Source organism: Talpa occidentalis, unplaced genomic scaffold (genome assembly GCF_014898055.3).
Source record: "Talpa occidentalis isolate TD23 unplaced genomic scaffold, MPIMG_talOcc4v2.1 talOcc4.12, whole genome shotgun sequence".
Taxonomy (NCBI): domain Eukaryota; kingdom Metazoa; phylum Chordata; class Mammalia; order Eulipotyphla; family Talpidae; genus Talpa; species Talpa occidentalis.
In genome coordinates, this window is record NW_023601212.1 from 74,150,109 (window position 1) to 74,173,567 (window position 23,459).

At 38.9% G+C, this 23,459-nt stretch overlaps 1 protein-coding gene across 3 annotated transcripts in view; it reads left to right on the forward strand.

The window, feature by feature from the left end:
• Positions 1-23,459, forward strand: part of LOC119241486 (S-adenosyl-L-methionine-dependent tRNA 4-demethylwyosine synthase TYW1) — a 111,584-nt gene that overhangs the window by 56,479 nt on the left and 31,646 nt on the right. For all 3 annotated transcript variants that reach the window (XM_037506788.2, XM_037506789.2, XM_054693579.1), the window contains 2 exons: positions 39-216; positions 7,341-7,476. In XM_037506788.2, coding sequence (XP_037362685.1) covers positions 39-216; positions 7,341-7,476 — 314 coding nt within the window. The remainder of the gene's footprint in view (positions 1-38; positions 217-7,340; positions 7,477-23,459) is intronic.

Genomic DNA, 23,459 nt, shown 5'->3' on the forward strand with positions numbered 1-23,459 from the left:
GTGTGTTACTAAGCTTGTTCCCTCTCACTACTCTCCAGGAGTACCAGGTGTCAAAGAAGAACGCTTTGAAGAGGGCATGACAGTGAAGCACTGTGCACTGTCCCTAGTGGGAGAACCCATAATGTACCCAGAAATCAACAGGTTTTTGAAGCTGCTCCATGAGCATAAAATCTCCAGTTTTTTGGTCACAAATGCACAGTTTCCTATGGAAATCAAGTGAGTGGTCCAGCTTATTAAGAAATGTTGCTTAAATCTGTGTTTGACTGAAAAGTACAACTAAAAGGATGCAAAAATCATTTATTGATTACTAAATACATGCACATTGGTCTTTGGAGAGCAGAGATGGTCCTGCTCTTGAAAATTCATTCTGTTAGAGAAGATAACATTAGTGGAAAGAATAGAGGTACAAATAAACTGCTGGGGGAATTCAGAAGTGAATGTAACTCTTTCAAGATGGAAGAAGGAGGGTTAAACTTCTCAGAGAAGCCATCATTTTAGTTAGATCTTATGTTATGACTGGGATTGGTACTTGGGGACATAGCAAATTAGATTTTTATTAAGAACCATTGGAAAAAGATAGTGTTATGGTATTTGTGATACCATTATGTAAAAAAGTATGTGAAAGGGACTGGCAGCTGGAAACCAAGTTGGCCTGTAAAGTAGTGGAATAAAAGTGTTAGATGGCCCCTGCTTTTAAGTTGATACGTGCATGACTTGAGAGCTCTTTGTGCTAAAGGCTGTCACCCCTACTCTCTGGTCCAAGAGAAAATGGAAAGACAAATACTTAGTGTATTTGTTTTATTGCTGTGAATTAGGAGAAATCTAAGTAATAGTTATCTCTGATGTCTTAGTAACTTTCAGGAAAATAAGGCACACTGGTCATGAATTTTGGAAGTTGTTAGACACTTAGTGCTAGTAATAGGTGGTGGTAATTGGGTAATAAAAGCTATTGAGGAAAAAGCCCACTTAGTTCCACCAAAAGTTAAGTGTTTTTTCAGTGGTATTTTTGATAGGTAGATAGCTGATGGGCTGTAGCATGCATCAGATTATATTTTGCTGTAGTCACTTCCTTCAAAACCGAGTTACACAAGCATTAATTTAGCTCATAATTCTAAATTCTAAATACGTGAGTTGGCTGGGAGGTCTTTTAAACCTGGCAGACTTTGCTAGTCTCAATGTTGCTTATGTGTCTAGTCTGTTGGCGGATCCATGGAGCTGGCTGGTTTCTGATGGCCTTGGCTAGGACAACAGGGGCCTCTATTCATATAGACTCTTATCTTCCAGCAAGTTAGTCTGGACATCACTGGTGGCAGGGTTTCAAAGAGCAGCCAGAGCACAGGCATCTTTCAAGCTTCTGGTTGTATCACATTTGCTCACTTCTCATTGGCCACAGCAAGCCAAATGGCTGAGCTTAGAGTCAGTGAGAAGCATTCAGAACTTGAAGGCAAAGGGATGTGGAAGCAGGGAAAGAAGGGATTTATAGCCATATTTGCAGTTTACTAAATAGCACAACAGACTGTACTTGTCCAGGAGGATAGCCTTGAACCACTGGGAACTTTGTTGAAGAAAAATATGTAATTATATGGGATGACCTGGAGAGTCTTAAGACCAGAAGTCTCAAACTGGCCGTTTATAAGAAGTAGGTTTTATTTATAATGAATCATGTTTAAAAACCATTTGTGAGCCAGCATTTAAAATCCAGAGATTTTTACATAAAATCTGGACTTCTGACTTTTGAAAAAAAGACAGTCTGGTAAAAACTGTCAAGAGATAAATATGAAGTTCTGGTTTCAACGTCAGAGCACTTCAGAGTGTCTGTTGTTTACTAACAACACTTCTGATACCAGATATGTGGGTTTTCTCTGGTTCTCTGCAGACATCAGTGGGGTGTCCTACAATTCAATTCACTTCTGAATTGAACTCACTGAATTCTGAATTCACTACCTACCTGAGTTAGTGCAGACCATGCAGGGCAAGAGCTGAGTCCTACAGACTGCCCCTCCACTTCAAACCCCAGTCAATTCCAAGTTGCCACCTGTACCCTCTAACCAACAGACTGTTGACTGGGGCTTCCCATGCTTCCCTCCTTAAGTTTAATAGGTTGCTAAAACAGTTCACAGAAATCAGAAGACAATGTATTTAATCACTACTAGTTTATTATAAAGGCTACAACTCAGGAACAGCAGATGGAAGGGATGCACAGAACTGGTATAGGGAGGCGGCGTACAATTTCCATACTTTCTTGCTTCGCACCACTCTTCCAGCACCTTGATGTGTTCACCAACGCAGACACTCTGTGAACCCCATCATTGAGGGGTTTTTATGGAAGCTTCATCTATAGGAGAATTGATTAAATCATTGGCCATTGGTAATTACTGAATCTGGAGCCCCTATCTCCTCCCTGAAGGTGGGGGTTGGCTGAAAGTTCTGACAGCCAGCCTCTATCCTGAAGCAGTCCATTAAGAGCTACCTCACTGGTGTACATTCTATTGTGATTGAAAAGGAGTTTTTTTTATAAATAACAAAGGATACTTCCCTCACCTCTCATTCAGGAAGTTGCTCAGGTTTTTGAGCTCTGTGACAGGAGCTAGGGACAAAGACCAAATATATTATTTCTTATTGTATCGCAGTATTACACCAAGGAATAGATTTCTTTTCCATGGAACCTGTGCTTTAAAATATTCCACACTCTACCATTTCATTGTCTCCTCAACCCTGAACCTGAACATCTACCACTTGGCAGAAGAATTGCTCTGTTGATTCTCTTATAGAAGAGATTTTTCTGTCACTATTGCTAACAAACATGAAACTGATAGACTGAGAGTAGAAAATAGTCAGGAAAAATGGAAGTATATCACGTTGAGTAAGGCAGGAATATTCTTGTGTGTTTCATAATTGTGGGGTGCAAAGAACTTCCTTTTTCTTTAAAAGTTACTGTCTTGAGTCTTTTTTTTTTGTTTTTGGTGGGACCCTCGAACTGGCACTGCAGAGGCTGCAGGCAGCCTCACAGCCCAGCGCTCAACTTCTGCGCCACCAGGGGAGGCCCTTGAGTCACATTTTATCCTAGGCTCCTGCAGACCTGTGAGTTAGGATCCTTATTCTAGATACTGGACAGCTGTTCAGCCCTACAATCAGAAAGATTGTCATTGTTCTGATAGAGCTCTGAATGTTATTGTTTCTTACAAATTTTCCTGTGCAGTGTGCCAAAGATCTACAGTAAGACACCTTAAGAGCAGCCCTCTGAGAGCCATGTCAGGGCAAGGGGACAAGGCAATATTCCACATCGCTGAGCAGCTTCTCCTTTCTGAGAATCCTTACAGAGCTCTCTTGTTCTTGCCTTGTTGGCATTTGAATCCTGTAACTGTGCCTACTTCTGTGTGTGAGTTTGTTAGAGAGTTTAGAGTCACATAGATAATCCATGGTAGCCTTACTCTTTGCTTCATCTCTAGTCTACCTTTATTTTCATTTTATTGTAAGCTTCTTATCTATTAGTATGATTTTTAAGTTTATATTTAAAGGCTTACCTTTTTTCTTTTTTGGTAAGTACTGATAATTCAAAGTTTTTTGTCTAGCAGGCTTACCATAAGAAGGCAGAGCTGTCTATGTTCCATATTTAACTACAACTTTTGACTTTGTAGACCTCCTCCCACCACCAGATTTGCCCCTTTGTACATTTACTTTTGTGCACCTTCTTCATGGAAACCACATGTGAGCTTCATTTGCTTTCAGTTACTCTTTCACCTGTATTTCTGCTTTGTTTGCTCTGTGTTTGCTTTATTCTTGCTAAGACAAGAACAAATTGGATAGCTCTTCATAGAATTAGATGCTTAGTAAATGAAGAAATGCATGACTTTTAATAAAAATAAAATTGTTACAGAAAACAGATAAAATAAAATTAAGATTGATTATAAATACTGTCTCACCCTTTGAATAGAAGGTTTTTCCCTCTTTGTTTTGTTTTGTGGGAAATGTGCTCAGCTTAAAATGTAGTCTTGGGCCTCCCTGGTGGCGCAGCGGTTGAGCGCTGGGTCGCGAAACTGCCCGCAGCCTCTGCAGCACCGGTTCGATCCCCGGCTGCTCCCTGGCCACCGGAGGAGGGTCCCACATGGCGCGCAGACCTCTCCTGCCGCCCGCTGCTCCCCTCAGCAGTGTACTTCGGTCCTTCTGCCTGCTCTGCTCCCCGCTCTGGCTCTGGTGAATTCACTCACCCTCCCACGCTTCTGACTGTACCCAGTGCTTGTATAAATAAATAAATAAATCTTTAAAAAAAAGTAAAATGTAATCTTTCTATGAATTGATACAACACTTTAGGAAGCAGGCATGTCTAAGTGGGCTAAAAAAAGAGACTATAAGGTGATGTGGTGAACAGTTCAGGGAGACTCTGGTCTAGAAGAAATCTAGGTTTGAATCTTGACTGGATCTCCTGCTGTCTTTCTGACATGGGAAAGATAACTTCTTAGTGCCTAGAGTTCTCACCTGTAAAATGATTAATAATAATGACTGTCTTATAGTGGCTTTGTAAGTATATGAGCTAATACATGAAAAATAGAAATTTTACCTTTGGAAAGCTGGCTGAATAATATTGGTCAAAGACTACTTTAAGGTAAGAAGCATTACTTGTGATAAAATAGAGGTCAGTAATGTGGAGACATGAGATCTCTGAGGTTCAGAAAATGTCTCCCAGGTCCTTTTGCTGCTTTTAAATCCCTTAAGAATGAGCTCTATAATTCCTAGGGATTTCTCTCTCCTACATTTTCCCACTGCTCCCTGGCAAGAGAGCTATACAATTCCTTAATTATAGTACCTAGGACAGTTAATATTGATTAAATTGGTACTGTCAGTGTCCTGGTTTTCCTATTTTGCAAATGATGAATGTTTGTAAAATAACTGTGACCCCTGGAATTTATGGTTCATAGGGTTAAGCAGTTATGGAGACATAGTGAAAAGGTGAGACCAGTTCCCATTTTGCATCAAGTAGATGTATGTGTAAGTCCTGTAAATATCAGATCATGATCACAAGAGGTAGCCATTAAGACAGTTTTCTATTTTTCTATTTTATAAAATATAAAGTTCACTTAAGGTGGCATAGCTTGTTTGTTACTCAAGAGGCTCTCAGAAGAGGGGCGATGAGATAGATTGCTGCCTTTGCAATATGCTGTTATCTAATAGTTTTAGTACTTGATGGCCTTTACTCAGTAGTGACACATTACTGAACTTTTAAGGATTCCCTTTGTGTATCACTATTGGAGAGGGATTAAAGCAATGATAGTCTGTCAGTATTTTAATCAGTTCTTTCCTAGCTTTGGTCAGAGCTTCTCCTCTTATTAACTTTGGATTTAGACCCTGCTGTTTTTTCCATATATCACTAATCCAGATCATTACAAGCATTTGTTTGGCCTACTTGCCCTTAAAAGTTCTCTCAGCTGAAGTCAATAATATCAACCAAACAGTAGCTTTAAATAGCTACCTGTGTGGCTGGATAAGAAGAAAAACATAGTCTTCATAGTCTTAATTCAGAGATTGATAGAACTGATATTGATAGATATAAAAAGACACATAAACCTTTTTGAATGGTGAATTTTATGGCATGTGGTTATAACTTTTTTTTAAGATTTATTTATTTATTTATTTATACAAGCACTGGGTACAGTCAGAAGCGTGGGAGGGTGAGAGAATTCACCAGAGCCAGAGCGGGGATCAGAACAGGCAGACGGACAAAATACACTGCTGAGGGGAGCAGCGGGCGCTGCAGGAGAGGTCTGCCCGCCATGTGGGACCCTCGCCGGCGGCCGGGGATCAAACCGGCGCTGCAGAGGCTGCAGGCAGCTTCGCAGCCCAGCCCTCAACCACTGCACCACCAGGGGAGGCTCCGGTTATAACTTTTTTAAAAAGACATACACTTTCAATGAAAAATGCATAAATAACTGTAGGATAAGGGAAAATGTCAGGCTTTTCTGCCCTCCCTCCATCAGGATAGATGATGGATCCTTGCGGTCCTGAATGCATGCCTGATGGTGGGCACCTGGAATAGGGTGTGGGCATAGGTAGATGGGATTCACCTGGGCTGAGACTGTGCTTTTTAAGGGCGGCGTCACAGGGATGCCAGTAGAAGCCGAGAAGAGCAGAAGAAGCCCAGAGAGAAGCAGAGAAGGCCAGAGAGCCCAGATAGAGTGAAGACTTGCTGGGGGCTGGGAGGACTGCCAGCCTCCCTGCCCCCCAGCACCCCTGCCTGCCGTGTACTGGGTAAACCCCAATAAAAGACCTGCAGAAAAACCACTGAGGACTCTGATTTCTCCTTTACCCGGTCTGCATGGGATCCCAGAAAACCTGCACGGTGTCCATTCCTGCCCTACAATAACATTTTAGGTGTAAATATAAATTGTCAAATAGTTATAATTAATAGTGGGGGAAGTTAGAGGAAAATAAAAGGGGGTATTCCTTCTAATTCTAAATTCATTGAGATCATAAATTATGAAATCCATTTGGAGGGAAAACAAAAACTTTGGGAAAAGTAAAATCTGGACTTAAAACACAACTAATAAGAAATCTAGTTGGTAAGAACGATTTCACAAAATGAGTCAATGGATTTGAGAGAAGCGGAGACTGAAGGGATTCCTGAGCACTGATTAAAAAGACCCTTGCCTTCGTCAGCAGCACATGTAAGGATCTGCAGCATGCATTTTCTCCTGGGTTGTCCTTCTTTTTATGTGTTTGATTCCTGCTGTGCTAATTCTGCATTGTTGTCATTGTTTTCTCACCTAAGACTTCACTTTAAAGCCACTGCTACTCTTAGCAACATTGGTTTGGTATTGTACCCTTCAAAGAATGCTTGAGCTTTTGGGGTTGTCACTGTTCCTTAGAAGACTTCTGTCAGTTGATGGAGAACTGACGGTGGGAGGTGGCCCATCAGCACCAGTTCCACATGGTTCACTTGTGTCGGTCTTGAGAGGGGGACTTATGGAGACTTTGTGGGGAAACTTTGGTCTGAAATCCCCCTCTAATTGTGCTGGGTTAATGGTGCCAGACCTTAAAACTAGATCTTGGTTTGTTTTTGACTAAAACCTAGTGTTTTCAGATATACCAATTTAAGTAATTGAATATTTTTAGTTTATTAGGAATAGTGTCCAGTTACTTGAAAAATAACCAGCTGTTACTCCATTCTGTCACATTTATTAGAGTCATCACTTCTGTCCTTCTGGGAGAACTGGGAGTTTCTAAACCCAATGAAATGTCTAATCATCACATTTATTATAGATTGTTAAGTTTTACATCATGGCATTTTGACATAGGTATAATGTTCTTCTTATTTTGTTGTGTTGTTGTTTTGTTTACTTACTAAGGAACCTCAAACCAGTTACCCAGCTATATGTCAGTGTGGATGCTAGCACCAAAGATAGCCTGAAGAAAATTGACCGCCCACTTTTCAAGGATTTCTGGCAAAGATTTCTCGACAGTTTAAAAGCCCTCGCAGCAAAGGTAATATTTATGACATTTCTAAAAGGAAAAGAAAGTACAGTAGTCCCCCCTTAGCTGTGATTTCATTTCCCACAATTTGTGACCTGTGGTCAACCTCAATCTGGCAATATTATAACTTTTATGAAAGTGTATTGTGGTAATTGTTCTGTTTTATTGTTTTTTTTTTTGTTGTTGTTGTTGTTCGTAACCTTTTAATGTGCTTAATTTATAAATTAAACTTATTGGTATCTTATTGGTATGGACATACAAGAAAAAACAGTATATACAGGGTTCAGTACCATTCATGGTTTTAGACTTCAACTGAGGTCTTGGAATTCATGGCTTCAGACAGGTACTGGGAGTCTTGGAATGTAGTTCCTGTGGCTAAGGGAGAACTATAGGGAGAGGGTTTTCCCCCCTTTACTTTTTAAAATTAAAAAATAAAAAGACAAAACCTTCAACTCTCTCTAGACTTCCACTTTCATTAATCAACCAATATTTACTGGTTTCCTCTTAAGTGTGTAGTGCTCTGCCTTAGATATGTATTTGCCTTTCATGTATTTAGGAAGAGAATTACAGATTCCCAAAGTTAATTGCTAAAGCATGCTTACATAGCATCCTAGAGGAGTTGTCAATAAATAGTATGTGTTTCAATATGAAGTTAATTTCCAGAACCAAATTTCCTATCATTAAGAAACTCAACCTCAGGATACCCAAATTTAATGTCTTCTTCTATATACACTCGCCCCTTTTTAAAGGTTCTTCTGTGGCACTTTTGCTTGCCTTTTAGACCTAAGACAACCTGGTTCTATGCCATTAATCCCATGTCTCAATAGTTGGTATTTTCTATTAGTGTTCCCTCTTTTCTTGGTGGTTCTTTGCCCATTTCTGTTCTCTTTGCTTTTGCCTTACAGTTCTTCACACGTGGGTACCCCTATATGACTGATAATGAGAATCGCTACAGAACTTAAAAAATTAGGATTTCCTATTTTGAAAGTGAGTTGAGATTCTGTATTATATACACGACTGGTGACCTTTGATGTGCAGGCAATTTGGGAGTCCCTGTTCCAGGAAGCCTCCCTGTGTGTCCTTTGCTCAGCACTTTTGTGTTCCTAACCTGTGACTATTAGCCCCAGTGGATGTTTCCGGACTCATTGTGTAACAGAGTGATCCCCAGGAAAGAGGGAGGTTCCAGGGTTCACTGTATGCTATTCTTCCATGCTTTTGTTACCATTTCTGCAGTTGTGTGCGATACTTTTTCTTAGTCTTAGTCTTTGTTTACTTCCTTGGAGCCTTTCTTTCCACTTCTTTGACTTGTATAAATTCTATACAAGCTTTCAAGGGCTTGACAAGGGGCATTTGTCACCAAAACCCCAATGGACCAATTCAGAGGCCGCCCCTCCAATAGTGTTTGATAAATGTTTGTTAAAAGAATGAATGAATGGAAACTCATCAGAACTCTGTAGTGGTAAGATGTACATTTTCTTGACTGTAAAGCTGATTAAATCTCTTCCTTCCCCCTTTTTTTTTTAAAAATCAGTGCCCTTTTTTGGGGTGATTAAGAAATGCAAAGAAATGCAAAGTAGAGATTACTTTGGTTTCTGATCTATCTCATTCCTTGTAAAGCAAGCAGGCTTAGTGTTTCTTGGATTCTTAAAATCTCTTTTGTCTTTGGACTTCATCTTCAGCCATATCCTTTTCATTTGTTGCTAAGATAGGAGATTCACAGCATAAAAACCAGAATGGATTTGGATGGGAGTAAACAGCAGGAGCTGGCAATATCGGATACATCTGAGATTGTTATCTAGGCTGTGTTCTGAGTCAGTGTGGAAGATGAGAAGTAGGCATTAGCAGAATTACTTAACAGCTTCGTTTTCTTTTGGCCACAATTTTCCACAAAATGAATTCTTATTTTGATGTCATAATGTCTTTGGAATGTCCAGTTCAATTGTAATTACTCTGGGTTGACTCATTGATCACAATGCAATGACTTGAAATTCTGTAATATTTTCTAATCTATGAGCTCCTTACATATAGCTAGTATTTTCCATGTAATTTTAATTTTTGGGATTACATTTTTGCATATATATATATATACATGTTCCACTCACCTTCATCAAGCCACCTATGCCCATCCCCCAGACTCCCCCATGTTCCATTAATTTTAATTGGCGGTTTCCTTGGTCAGCTTCAAGTATCTACCCACAGATTGGACAGTTGCTTTCTAAGCATTTTGTGGCATTGTAGAGTTTGTGTTTCTCGTTCTTGTATTGCTTATGTTGTGGTTTAAGAAAGGTGATCTGTGATTGGAAACTGTTTAACTCAGACTGTTATTTCCTTTTGAGTATCTGATATCACTGCTATGTATAGTAAATACTCTGGAGAACGGTCCTTTTTACTGCTGTTTAAAACTCAAAGCATTTGTGTTGTAACTATACTTATTAACTAGGGTCAAATGTATTACTATATTCTAATATCATTTTGAGATTTTTAAGTAAAAACTTTTAAAGTGCCATTTCAGATACTGTATTTAGAGTACCCATATTATTATTTTCTGTTACTTGTTAAGGCACTAGTATACCCAAGCAAGGAAAGGCATTTGAAAAGAAAGAGTTTCTTGAACTTTATAAAAAAAAAAGATCTTTTATTTGCCCCAAGATTTTCTGCCTGTTTAGGAGCTAGTGCTTTTGTACTTTTGGCAAGGATAACATTTACATTTACATAATGTTACAGATCTTTATCTTTTGTTAAAATGTTCCTTTTCAGGTATGAGAGAAATACATTTGTACTTGAGTATGTGGGGCTAAAAAGCAGTTCCATCTAGATAACAGCAAAAATATGTGTGTCAGTTTCAGTTTCCTTCTACCACAACTATTTGTCAAACAGTCCTATTTTTTTTTTTTTAAGAGAAATTCATCTTGTACAAGAAACACTGCCCACCTTTGGCAGTAGAGTTTTATCAGCAGTGTGAATAGATGTGTTTCTGTCAGCACATTATTATGCTAAGTAGAACATCCAATAGGAAATTGAAATAATCCTTTTCCATGTTTAAGCAATAATATCAAACTCTTGAAACCTCATATTTGAAAAGAAAAACAAAAACAATTGGTAAGTCACCTTTGTCATATACTGAAACTTCTGTCTGTGCTGGTCCATCGCAAGAATATACCATGTATGTTGATTTTGAATGTGTCACAGCCATCTTCACCATAGTAAGTATAACACTGTAGCGCTGTTCTTATTGTCTGGATAATATCCCCTTGTGGCTATAATAATTCAGGTGTTTGGTGGCCTTCCCTGTTGCTCTCCTTCCCCAGTATGTAGTCAGCTTTTATGTGAGAACGGTGTCTTGCGTTTCCTTTTAGCACTTCCTTACAGCATTTACCATGATTGGCTGTGATTGCTTAATTTTTCTTCTAAACTGAAAGGTCCCCGAGAGAAGACAGTGTATGTCATGTTACAGTGTATGTCGGTTTTTGCTCACTGTGATATTCCCAGCTTTTATCACAGTGTGGTACCCAGTTACCACATGATGTTTGATGAATGAGCAAATTGGGATTTATCCTTTCCCTTCTTGGTATATTTAGTTGTTTGCCAACAGTCTGTCTTGTTTAGTAGTCGAGACTTGGGATTCTGAAACTAGGCTGCCTCGCTTTCAATGCAACTCCTAATACTTCTTGGCTGTATAATGTTGGGCAAGGCACACAGTTCTCCCATGGGTGAAATGGGGTTAGTGGCAGTGCCCTAAGAAAGGTCTAGATAGAAACAACTAAAAGTATCAAGGGATACTTGCATTTAAATTTTAAAATATAATGTCCTTGCTCACCAATTTTATGTGCATGATTAAATATTGTGGACATATAAGATTTAAGACAGAAGTTAGTCCTGCTATAGAAAGCTATTATTTTTCTCTCTCTTGTTTATTCTTCTAGCTAGGACATTAAGATGCATTTCTGTATTATACAGCCTGATGTGGTAAAGATTTTTATGGGTTAGCAGAAGTTGATAAAAATATTACTGGGAAGAATTACATAATTATATAATTTTATAATACTCTATTGCCACAATATTATTAGTATTTGAGGAAGAGCTCATCTGATCTGAGTAATCACTTAAATAAATTGCCTTTTATATTACATGGGAAGGAAATGATTTTGGATTTAATCACTATAATAATGTTAAATTCAAAATGCTACTTGATGAACTATGAAGATTGTGACACTAATCTTTGTAATTTGATGAAATATAGGTCCATTTACTATATATCATTATAACATAGTGAGGTCAGTGTTCAAAACTTAAAATTATGATTACTGTTGAAATTAATATATTCCAGTGATTGGGAAAAAAATGCAAGTTTTCCCAAAGATTTTTTTTTTTAAGATTTATTTATTTATTTATACAAGCACTGGGTACAGTCAGAAGCGCGGGAGGGTGAGAGAACCCAATAGAGCCAGAGCGGGGAGCAGAGCAGGCAGAAGGACCGAAGTACACTGCTCAGGGGAGCAGTGGGCGGCAGGAGAGGTCTGCGTGCTATGTGGGACCCTCCTCCGGTGGCCTGGGAGCAGCCGGGGATCGAACCGACGCTGCAGAGACTGCGGGCAGCTTCGCAACCAAGCGCTCAACCACTGCGCCACCGGGGAGGCCCCCAAAGATTTTTTTTGAATGAGAATTTGGTTGGTTTAAGTGAACTCCTTTCTCCACTACTTTCTAGAAAGAAACGTGCTAGAGCTAAGACTTATTTTAAGCAAATCCTCAGAATTCTTCCTCTCTTCCTACTTTCTTAAAATACATCCCATATTTATTGTTGCTCTCTTCTAAAACCAAGACTTGGGGCCTCCCTGGTGGCACAGGGTGTTAAGATGCAACCTATGAAGCTGTCCGTAACCACTGCAGCATGAGTTCGATCCCCAGCCAGGGAGCAACCCACATGGTGCAGCAGACCTCTCCTGTCTCGCCTGCTGCTCCCCTTAGCAGTATATTTCAGTCAGTCTGCCTGTTCTGTTCCCTGCTCTGTCTCTGGTGAATCTTCTCACCCCCCGCAGACCTCTGGCCTGTGCCTCAGTTCTTGCATGCATAAATAAATAAATCTTTTTTAAAGAAAAGTAAAACTAAGACTTGTTGAACATCTCTTTCTTAAGAGGGGGAGATTATTACAGAATATTCCTGTCTGTACTTTTTGAAGAGTATGTTTAATAACCCTACCTAACAGAAAATGGTAAAGAGCTCTTTACTCTTTCCACTGGGTGAAATGTTCCTCAACCTATATGAAAGGAATTCAAACTTAGTAGGAGTGGAATGATTCAGCACTCTGTTGCCAAATTAAACAAGACCTTTGGGAGGCATTATTGAATGACTTAGTCTGAATGGCTGAACATTCATCTTCTCCATTGCATAGATTTGTTTGTGTAGAGGTGTGGATTGAGACTCAATCTCAAAAACAAATCTTTGAGGTGGCCTATAAGAGGAACCCATGAGGCTCCTCTGTATCAGACATCCTGTGGGAAGGGCCTATATTTTTGTCAATAAAGCAACATCATATCCACTGCTTGTCTTAGCAGTAGATTAGATATGGTTAGATAAAGAAACATATATATACAATGGAATACTCCTCAGCTACAAAAGTAAAAAATATTAAATCTTGCCATTGGGACAACATGAATGGAACTGGAAATATGCTAAATAAAATAAATTAGAAGCAGAAAGACAAATACTAAATGACTTCTGACTGTACCCACACTCCATGTACCATTCTCTTGCTCTCAGGGTATTAAGAAATACGTTTAGACCAAGAACCCTGAGAGATGGCTGCTGATATGGAATAGGTCTGTGTTCTTGCTACATGTTAAAGTCACTTTCTGAAAAAGCTGCTGGGCAACTATCTTATTGTGATTAAGTACTTCCTTTGTTATGCCTGCTCTTCACAGAATAGTAGGGAGTTCCATTTGATTCTATGGCATGTATAGCACTTCTAACCCTAAGAAGGTAACAAATAAAATCCTCTGTGATCTTTTGGGCTGGGATAAGACCATTACTTGTCATGTTATTTACTTACCTTGGATTCTGTAGGCTTTCTAATTTGGGCCTGGGTCAGCCAAGGCTCTCTCCTAGGACATGTATATATATAATGTGGGTTATTGAACTGGTAGCCCTCCTAGGAAGTCAAGGGCATACAATAATTTCTGGTTATGTCTTTTTTTTTTTTTAAAAGATTTATTTATTTATTTATACAAGCACTGGGTACAGTCAGAGGCGTGGGAGGGTAAGAGAATTCACCAGAGCCAGAGCAGAGAGCAGAGCAGGCAGACTGACGAAGTACACTGCTGAGGGGAGCAGCGGGCGGCAGGAGAGGTCTGCGCACCATGTGGGACCCTCCTCCGGTGGCCGGGGAGCAGCCGGGGATCGAACCGGCGCTGCAGAGGCTGCGGGCAGCTTTGCAACCCAGCACTCAACCGCTGTACCACTGGGGAGGCCCAATTTCTGGTTATGCCTTGTATTGCTGGAAGACTGTCCTACACCTGTCTACATTGAACACTTTAATAGATTCTTTTAAACAAGGGATTTTGTCTCTGTCTATTGAATCTCAGTTGAAAGTAATGGAGGAATGCTGACAAGGTTAGGATCCTATGCTAGTATACAGTTTTCCTTAGCCAAAACCAAAATCCATGAGGGTATAATACAGTGACTTGAAGAAGGGTCCTGTCTGTCTAGATAAAGCATTATGTCCTGGTAGGCGCCATCTACATTCAGGTAGTTCTTGGGATATTCTCCACTGCATGCGTGTAGGCATCTAAACCCAGTCATCTTTCACCTGGCAGAGTGTTCTCCAATGGGCCAGTACTGCAATACATGTTCAGGGTGGGGTAGGCTAGATTTTTAGGAAGAAGCAATAGTTGGATGCTCTTGTTATAAAGAACTTCTTCACTCATAAGATTTGATCCTGATTCTCAACATGGATAAGACAAACAGGAAAATGAGGTAGGTACCTACATGACCTGACTCACTCATTCGACAGCATTGTGACTGAAGAGCCTGCACTCTGGCACTTCCCTGCCTGTGTCTGAATATTTGCTCCAAGTCTTAGAGCTTCTTGTGGTCTTAGGCAGCATCTCTGTGCTTCATTTCCTTCATCTGTAAAATGGGGATAATAGAGCGTGTATCTCTTCAGGATACGAAGATTAAATGAGTTATAAAGAAAAGTGCTACTAGAATGGCCTGCAACCCAGAGTAAGATTCAAGAAGTATATCTTATTTATAACTCTCTCAAAACATTTGATGTAGATCTATAATCTGTATTTCATGTAGAGGACTTCATAGGTCGAATTGTAAATAAAAATTATTCATTGAAAACACTGACTTAAATTTATATCTGTTTTGGAGCTGTACATTTTTCAAGTATTTTGAGTTACCTAGCCTCTTTGCTTTGAATGTTTATACTCAAGATTAGAAATAACCTTTTTTGTAAACTCTTAACTCCTAGGTAGAAGAAATTGAGGTAAGAGGTTCTGAAAAGAGTTTTGAACCAAATATTTAGAGTACATAATCTTCCCTCTTGCCTTATGTTCAGGTCTGTGGGTCATTTTTTAAACGAGGTAACACTAGTTTACAATACTGTATATGTTTTAAGGGTGTAGGTTCAAACCTCTATAGATGTATGTTATCACACCTTACCCACCACCAGAGCTCCAGTAATCTTCTAATATAGTCCACTGAGTCCTCTTCCTTGCTTTGACCCCAACCCCCCCACCCTCCTTTTCTGGCAGCCTCAGCTCTGTGGTCAAGTTTCAAGGATTTGGTTTGGTTCGGTTTTGTCTATTCTTTTGCTTGTCTTTGTTATTCTGCATATAAGTACATCATTTAGTATTTGTCTTTCTGCTTCTAATTTATTTTATTTAGCATAATATTTCCAGTTCCATTCATGTTGTCCCAATGGTAAGATTTAATATTTTTTACTTTTGTGGTTGAGGAGTATTCCATTGTATATATATGTTTCTTTATCTAATCATATGTCATTGGGCGCTCAAGTTGCTTTCACAACTTTACTGTTGTAAATAATGCTGCAATGAACACAAGAGTGCATGTGTTCCTTCAAATTAAGTGCTTTTGTAATCTTGGGATGGAGATCTAGAAGAAGGGATTGCTAGATTATATGACAGATCTATTTTTAATATTTTGAGAACTCTCCATACTGTTTTCCCATAGGGATTGGACCAGTTTACATTTCCCCCAACTGTGTCTGAGAATTCTTTTTTCTGTTTCTGGTCTTTTTGATATGGGCCATTCTTAGGGTGTGAGATATGGTACCCTGTTGTGGTTTTGATTTGTGTTTCCCTGATAATAAGTGATAATGAGCATTTTTTTCATGTGCCTGCTGGTCGTCTGTATGCCTTCTTTGGAGAAGTGCATATCCCGGACTCCTGCCTGTTTTTTTTATTGTGTTATTGTTTGTTTGTTTTTAATTGTGAGTTCCTTGTAGATCTTGGATATTAAGCCCTTGTCATATGTATGATGTACAAATATTTTCTCTTCCATTTGGCAGGTTATCTTTTTGTATTAATGGTAGTTTCTTTCACCATGCAGAAGCTTTTTAATTTGATGCAGTCCCCTTTATTTATTTTTGCTTTTGTTTCCCTTGCCTTTGTAGTTGAGTCCCCAAAGACATCACTGAAGCCAGTTTCAAGGAGTGTTTCGTCTGCTTTCTTTTATGTATTTTATGGTTTCGGGTTTCACTTCCAAGTCTTTGACCCATTTTTAATTAACTTTTGTGTGTGCTGTGAGATTGTGGTCTAGAATAATTCTTTTGCATGTGGCTGTTTTTCCCACTGTTATTTGTTGAGGAGACTTCCCTTTCTTCACTGTATGCTCTTGGCTCCTTTGTCATAAATTAAGTCCATATAATTGTGGGTTTGTTTCTGGGCTCTCAATTCTATTCTGTTGATCTGCGTGTCTTTTTTATTCCAGTATCATCCTGTTTTGATTACTACTGCTTTGTCATATAATTGTTAATTCCTAGGTGCTTAATTCCCAATGGAAAATAAGAGCAGAGCTTGGAGATATGAAAAGCATGTCTGGCTTGTTAAACAGTTCATTTCAGGTGGAACTACATCAAACTAAAAAACTTCTGTACAGTGAAAAAAACTATCAGTAAAATGAGAAGATATCCTACTAAAATGCAGAAAATATTTATGCATTATACATCCAACAAGGGCTAATATCCAAGATTTACAGAGAACTCATACAACCAACAACAAAAAACCAAATAACCCAATCAAAAATGGGCAGAATATCTGAATAGACACTTCTACAAAGAAGGCATACAGATGACCAGCAGGAACATAAAGAAATGCTCTTTTTCACTTATCAGGGAAATGCAAATCAAAATCACAGTGACACCTCACACCTTTGAAAATGGTTCATATCAAGAAAACAGTAAATAATAAGTTTTGATGAAGGTGTGGAGAAAAAAGCAACCCTTATAACTCCCACCATATAATGCTGGGAGTGTAGACTGCCCCAACCCCCATGAATAGCAATATGGAGGTTTCTCAAAATACTAAAGATAGATCTACCATTTGCTTCAGCAATTTCAATCCTAGGGTTCTATTCAAAAAAAATTTAACACCAATTCAAAAAGATATATCTGCATGCCTATATTAATTGTGGTGCTATTTGCAATAGCCAAGCTGTGGAAACAACACAAGTGTCCAACAACAGATGAGTGAATTAAAAAAATGTAGTGTGTGTGTGAATTGTGTGTGTGTGCATATTTTGTGAAAGAAACCATCAGTTTCTACACAATGGAATACTACTCAGCTACAAAGACCCTCTAAAACCCTTGTAATTTCCTGACTGGTAAGAGAGTACTGAGAACATCTTGTGTTCTCATATTTGACTTTTGACTCTGGTTCCTGATTGAGTCCCTAAATGCCCTTGAATTTCCAGGGGGGTAGCAGTGACTCATGGTTGGCTCCTGAATGGGACTGGTCACCAGAAAGACCAACACATGATTCGAAGCTGAGCACTTTCATTCCCATCTCCTGTCCTCCATGAAGGGGAGAGGAACCAATTATGATCAATAATGCCTACATGATGAAGCCTCCATAAAAATCCCAAAGGTATGCATGGGTGCAGTAGCTTTCCAGTTGCTGAACATGTGGACATGCTGGGAGGGTGGCACTTCTGGAAAAGGCAGGGAAACTTTTCGTCCCTTTTTACATACCTTGCCTTAAACACTTTTTTCATCTGGATGTTCATCTGTGACTTTTATCAAGTCCTTTTATAATCAACTGGTGAACAGTAAGTAGATTCTTATCTTGAGTTCTGTGAGCTGTTCTAGCAAATTAATGGAACCAAAGGAGGAGTCAAACGTGGCTAACAATGGACTTGTGATTGGCAGAAGAGAGCATGGTCTTCTGGTACGAATCCCTTACGCTGTGGGATCTGATGCTATCTCTGGATACGTAGTATTAGAGTTGAATTGAGTTGTAGGACACCCAGCTGGTGTCTCAGAGTTGTTTGGTAAGGAAAACCACCCATCTGGTGTCAAAGAAATATTCAGAATGTGGTAGTAGTGGCAAGTATAGGAGACACACAGGAGAAAGTTTTTCCTGTTCAGTGGCTTCACATTGTTATCAAAAATACAGGTTCCTATCTTTTTGCTCTTACATTCAACATTGGACTTTTATTCTGAGGTTTACTTCTTATTCTTAGTCCATAATGCTTGATAGAGCATCATCATCGTGCACATGTTCCAGCCTTCATTTTGAGCAGATAGTACACAGGTGAATACAAGAAGGGCATGTCTCCTTCCTCTTAAGATGACTTACATCATCCTGGCCAGAAATTTGTCTTTGTCCCTTAATTATACTCTGCTGAGGGAGACTAGGGAGTGTAGCCTTTTAGCCGAGTGTACAGTTGTTCCCAAATGAGCCAGGCATTCTGCTTATAAGGAAGGGAAAATGGATATTGGTAGGCAGCTTGTAATCTACTGTTAATGAATGTTAAACTTGGCAGTTATAAATGTAACAGCAAAATAAGCCTGTTGGAAGGAAATAATCAAGGTAAATGAAGTAACTAATTTTGGGGGGACCCAAGTATTTGACATATAAGGAGTTATTGGTATCCATTACCAAAGTAATCTCAGTGGTTTGGAGAAAGGAGGCAGATTGCAATAATGTTTGTAAGAAGGACAAAGAAGAAATGACATCCTGGGAGGAAGGCAGAACGTTTGGGGGTTTGCTTAAGGATGTTATTGTGGCTTATTTGAAGTGAAGGATACCTGAACATAAACATATAGGTAGAGAGGAAGATGCAAGAGATAGATGATCTTTCTGTACCTCAGACAGAGGTTTGTTTCTAGAACAATGGTTTCACTTGTGCCTTGGAATTCTTTACTTATTGTAGTATATGCTTTATTAAGATAATATTCTTTTTTTTTTTTTAAAGATTTATTTATTTATTTATTTATACAAGCACTGGGTACAGTCAGAAGCGCGGGAGGGTGAGAGAATTCACCAGAGCCAGAGCGGGGAGCAGAGCAGGCAGAAGGACCGAAGTACACTGCTGAGGGGAGCAGCGGGCAGCAGGAGAGGTCTGCGCGCCATGTGGGACCCTCCTCCGGTGGCCGGGGAGCAGCCGGGGATCGAACCGGCGCTGCCGAGGCTGCGGGCAGCTTCGCAACCCAGCGCTCAACCGCTGCGCCACCGGGGAGGCCCCAAGATAATATTCTTTAAATCATTCAACAGTATGTTGTTGGTAAGAATTTTTTAAAAAGTTATTAATAGTCCTGACACCCAAGTGGGACTAAGGACACTTAAGTCTTACTTGAAGACTGAGTTACTTGTGCCTGTGTGCATGCATTGTGGGGTTTTCACCTGGCAAAGGGTTGGGATACTCCAAGGGCACCCAGGTGGTTTGAAAAGATGTTTTAAAAAATAGCTATCAACTTTTCACTTGTCTTTAGTGATATTTATTCTGAAATTTCAAATAATATTAAAGGAAAATTTTCATGTTTATCAAAAGTGATTTGGGGTTAGAAATGATTGAGATCTACTGTCACAAATGTCTATCAAGCAGGTCATCAGCCCCAGTCACTGAGAGACCAGTGGGCACTTTTCCCTTCTATTTCATAGATCTCATCTTCATAATTTCTTCCAAATGGAGTAATTCAAGGCCATCCTTATTGAGGCTTATTTAAAATATTTAGCATAGGTATTACCATTTTAGAGATTCGCATTGAATCCTTTGATGAGAATCATTGTGTTTGAGTTATGAATAGAGTTTGGAGAAAAAGGAAATTAGAAAGAATGGTCAGCAGGTAATTTCTTTTGCTTATTGAAATCAGAAAGAAGGAAGCACTTTCTCAAATTGACATTTGAAGACCCTTATTAGTGGATTTGGGAAATGAGGCTAGTGGAAACTATGAGTGCTGTTTGAATTATGGCATGTGAAGATAACTTGTTCCTCCGACATAGCCTAGAGAAGCTAGCGTGTATGGCAAAAACTCATTTGCCTCCTTCATAGGAGCAAAGAAATGATGCCGTCCTTCCTTCAGAGTCTGAGATAGTGGATTGAGATAAATACCATTTATATTCAGCTATCTGCATCTTCACTCCCAGCCACATCATGGGGGAAAAAGAGCTATTTTGCCTGTTACAAGTTAAAAATGTTCAAAATCATGTAAATCACACTTGAGCAACTCCTCGATTTTATTTGTGTCTACTAGTTTTATGGTTATTCTGATGAGATCTCTTGTAGCACTGGAGTTTGCAAAACAAAACCAAAAAAACCAGAAGTCCTCTCTGCCTAAATTGAAAACCCAAAGAGAATATGTCAGTCATCTTTCCTCCTAAGAGCTGAACTATATCTCAAGATGTGGGGACACCCCAATCTGATCCAGTGATTCAAGAAATCATCATTTTATTAATATTACCATAGAGTATTTCTATTTTTTTTCTATTCCTTGCTCATGACAGAGAATTATCTTTTGACTTCATGTACTTGGAAAATAGCTAGTAGACACTGAAAACACTGGGTAATCTAAGGGAATAGCAGTCATTATTTTTAGACTTTTGGTTGCCAGTTTGTGGGGTAGTTAGGAAATAGACTTTGAAGGTGGGTGGAGAGACCACTTTATTTTCCAGAATATACTCCGTAGAATCTCCAAGAGGGAAGTATATATTAATTCAGTCCACAAACCCACCTCCTACCCACCTTTTCAGATGGTCCCAGTTAGTGGAGCTGCATTTTGATATAGTGTTTTCTTTTCCAAAAGTAAAGATGATATTCTACAAACTCCATGTAGTAGAAGGAAAATTTAGGTTGGAAATTGGGAATTATAGCCATCGATAAAAGCCCTTTGAAATATTATTTTTGTTAAATAAAAGGACAAAGGAAAGCATATTCTAAACAGACTAATTAGTAGTGGATCTGTTCAGTTTATTTCTACTTCTCTATTCTTGGAAGTAACATTTTCATATATATGAGTAGTAACCATATGATAGTTGTAAATTGGTTGTGTTGTGTTTCTGTATAGTTTTACAAAACCAGGGAATTTGACTGAAATTAAAAGCCTGGAAAGAAACTTTATTTAGCCCCTTTAGTTTATCTTGCTTTAAAATGTTCTCCTTAATACCCTGAGAGAGATCTGTAGCGCCACCCACGGCAGCTCTGCATTAGATCCCACCAGAATTTAACAGAGCATTCTAATCCTGCTTGTTTCTGAAGTGTAATTTAAGGTCTGCTTTTGTTTGGTCCTTTTAATTCTTACTCGTGACTATAATCTAACAACCTCTAGTACTTTACCTTTTATTTTCTGTCCTTTCCCCCCTTGGTATCTTTTTTTCTAAAATCTACATTGGTAATGATTCAAATTTCCTATACATTCTCATTTGAATGTTTACAGTTAAGGAGAATATATACAGGAACAAATCTACAAATGGTTGAATTTTGCAGTCAAGGAACTGGTGATCAGATGGGGATTCAGGTGTCTAGTGATGGAATCTGAAATGAATTATTTCCTGGCAGGAATAGTAGAGTCTGATGTGGGTCCGGGATACCACAGCCAGGCCCAAATCTGGCTGGCACCTGTTTTTGTACATAGTCTTATTGCCACACAGCTGTGCTTCAGTTTACGTGCAGTCTGTGGTGGCGGTCCTGCTATACTGGCAGAGTGGAGTACTTGCTACAGTGACTATTTAGCTCCCAAAGCCTAAAATATATCCTATCTGTTTTTTACAGAAAAAGCTATGACCACCAGTAAGACTGTCCGTGAGGAAGCCTGGAAACAGGCTTTGCTTGATTTGCCACATCTACGGTGGTGTTCTGTTGGGGCCTCCTGAACTCAGTACCATTTCACCCTGCTGCCCTTTCTTCTTAGAACTCTCTCCTCTCTTGGTTTTTCAGAACATTTTACTCATTTTCTTTTTTCTTTGCCACCTTCTCTCCCTGTGGGCTGCTTTTCTTTCTTCCACCCTCTTAATGTGGGTTTTGCCAAGCTTCGGTCAGCAAGCTTGCTTTCACTCTTCTCTTGCTGGAGCACATCCTTGTGTCTCCCTCCACCTCAGCCCCTGTTGTCTCTCTTGAGGTCTGTTTGCTGTTTTCTGAGTGTGCCTCCTAGACGGACTCACCAGTTGCTCTGCTGGCACCTCAGACTCTAAATGAGTGAAGTGGAACTCCTCATTCTCATTTTTCTTATTAGCATTGCTGTTCTCCAGTCACTCCTCAGCAGGAAGAAGTCATTTTTAGTCTTAGTTCACACTTAACGTAGTTACCAGATGTTGTTTATCTTATATTTCTCAGGCTTTCTCCTTAATTTCCAAAGCAATAATATTAGGTGTGTGTATGTGTGTGTGTGTGTGTACATAGTCATATTTCTTAAACTGTCATACTTAATATATGTTGATTTGTAGTCTATTGTTAAAAAAAATCACATTGTCAAATTTGCTATCACAAACAATACAGAAATACAAAAATTAAAACTGCCCTGTTTAAATCTCACTCCCAGAAGGGATCTCTGTTTATTTTAGCAAGTATCTTCATTGAAGTGTGTGTCACAGTGTGTAAACACTGACTGTGTACTAACTGTACTTGAATTTAAAAAACTACAAATTGGAGCCTGCTTTCCATACTGCCTACAAGTTGCTTTTTTGTTTCATATTTTGTGCCTCTTTCTGTTTAGGTACAATTTTACCTCATTCTTTTAAATAGCTGTTGTCCTATTTCATGGATGTGTTTGTATTTACCTAACTATTTCCTGATTGATAGTTATTTCTGTTTGTTTCATGTTAAAGAGTTGAGTATGTTTTTGCTTTTAAATCCACCTGTATTTTAGAACAGTTTTGATTTGCAGAAAAATTACAAAGACTGTATAGAGAGTTCTCAAGCATCCCTTCCCCCACCACTCAGTTTCCTTTATTACTGTTACATTTTAATGGCACATTTGATATAATTAATGAGCCAGTTTTGACGCATCCAATCCAGATTTTATTTCCATTTCCTTTTTGTGTTTCAGGATTCCATCCAGGATATCACCTTATTTAGTAGATAAGACTTCTAGTCTTGTCTTTATAGATTCTTTTGGCTGTTTTTTTTTTTTTCTCCTTGTTTTTTGATGATCTTGACAGTTTTAAGAACTACTAATGAGGTAGTAAAATGTCCCTCCATTGGTATTTGTCTGATATTTTTCTGATGATTTGGCTGTGGCTATGTGTTTGAGGGAGGAAGACCACAGAGCTAAAGTTTATGTACATTAAGGTTTGCACCTGCTGTGAACTATTGTGTATAGTATTATGCATCCTCTGTTGCAACATCATAACAATTTCACTCTCTAAAAAAAGTCCCTACTTCACATGTTCAAGTCTCCCTGTTATCCCTAGCAACTATTTTTGTGTGCAGGGAATTTGTCCATTTCATCTATGTTATCAAATATCAATATTATTTATATTTCTTTTTACTTTATTATTTGTGAGATCAGTAGTGAATGATCTCTTTACTTTTGATATCTG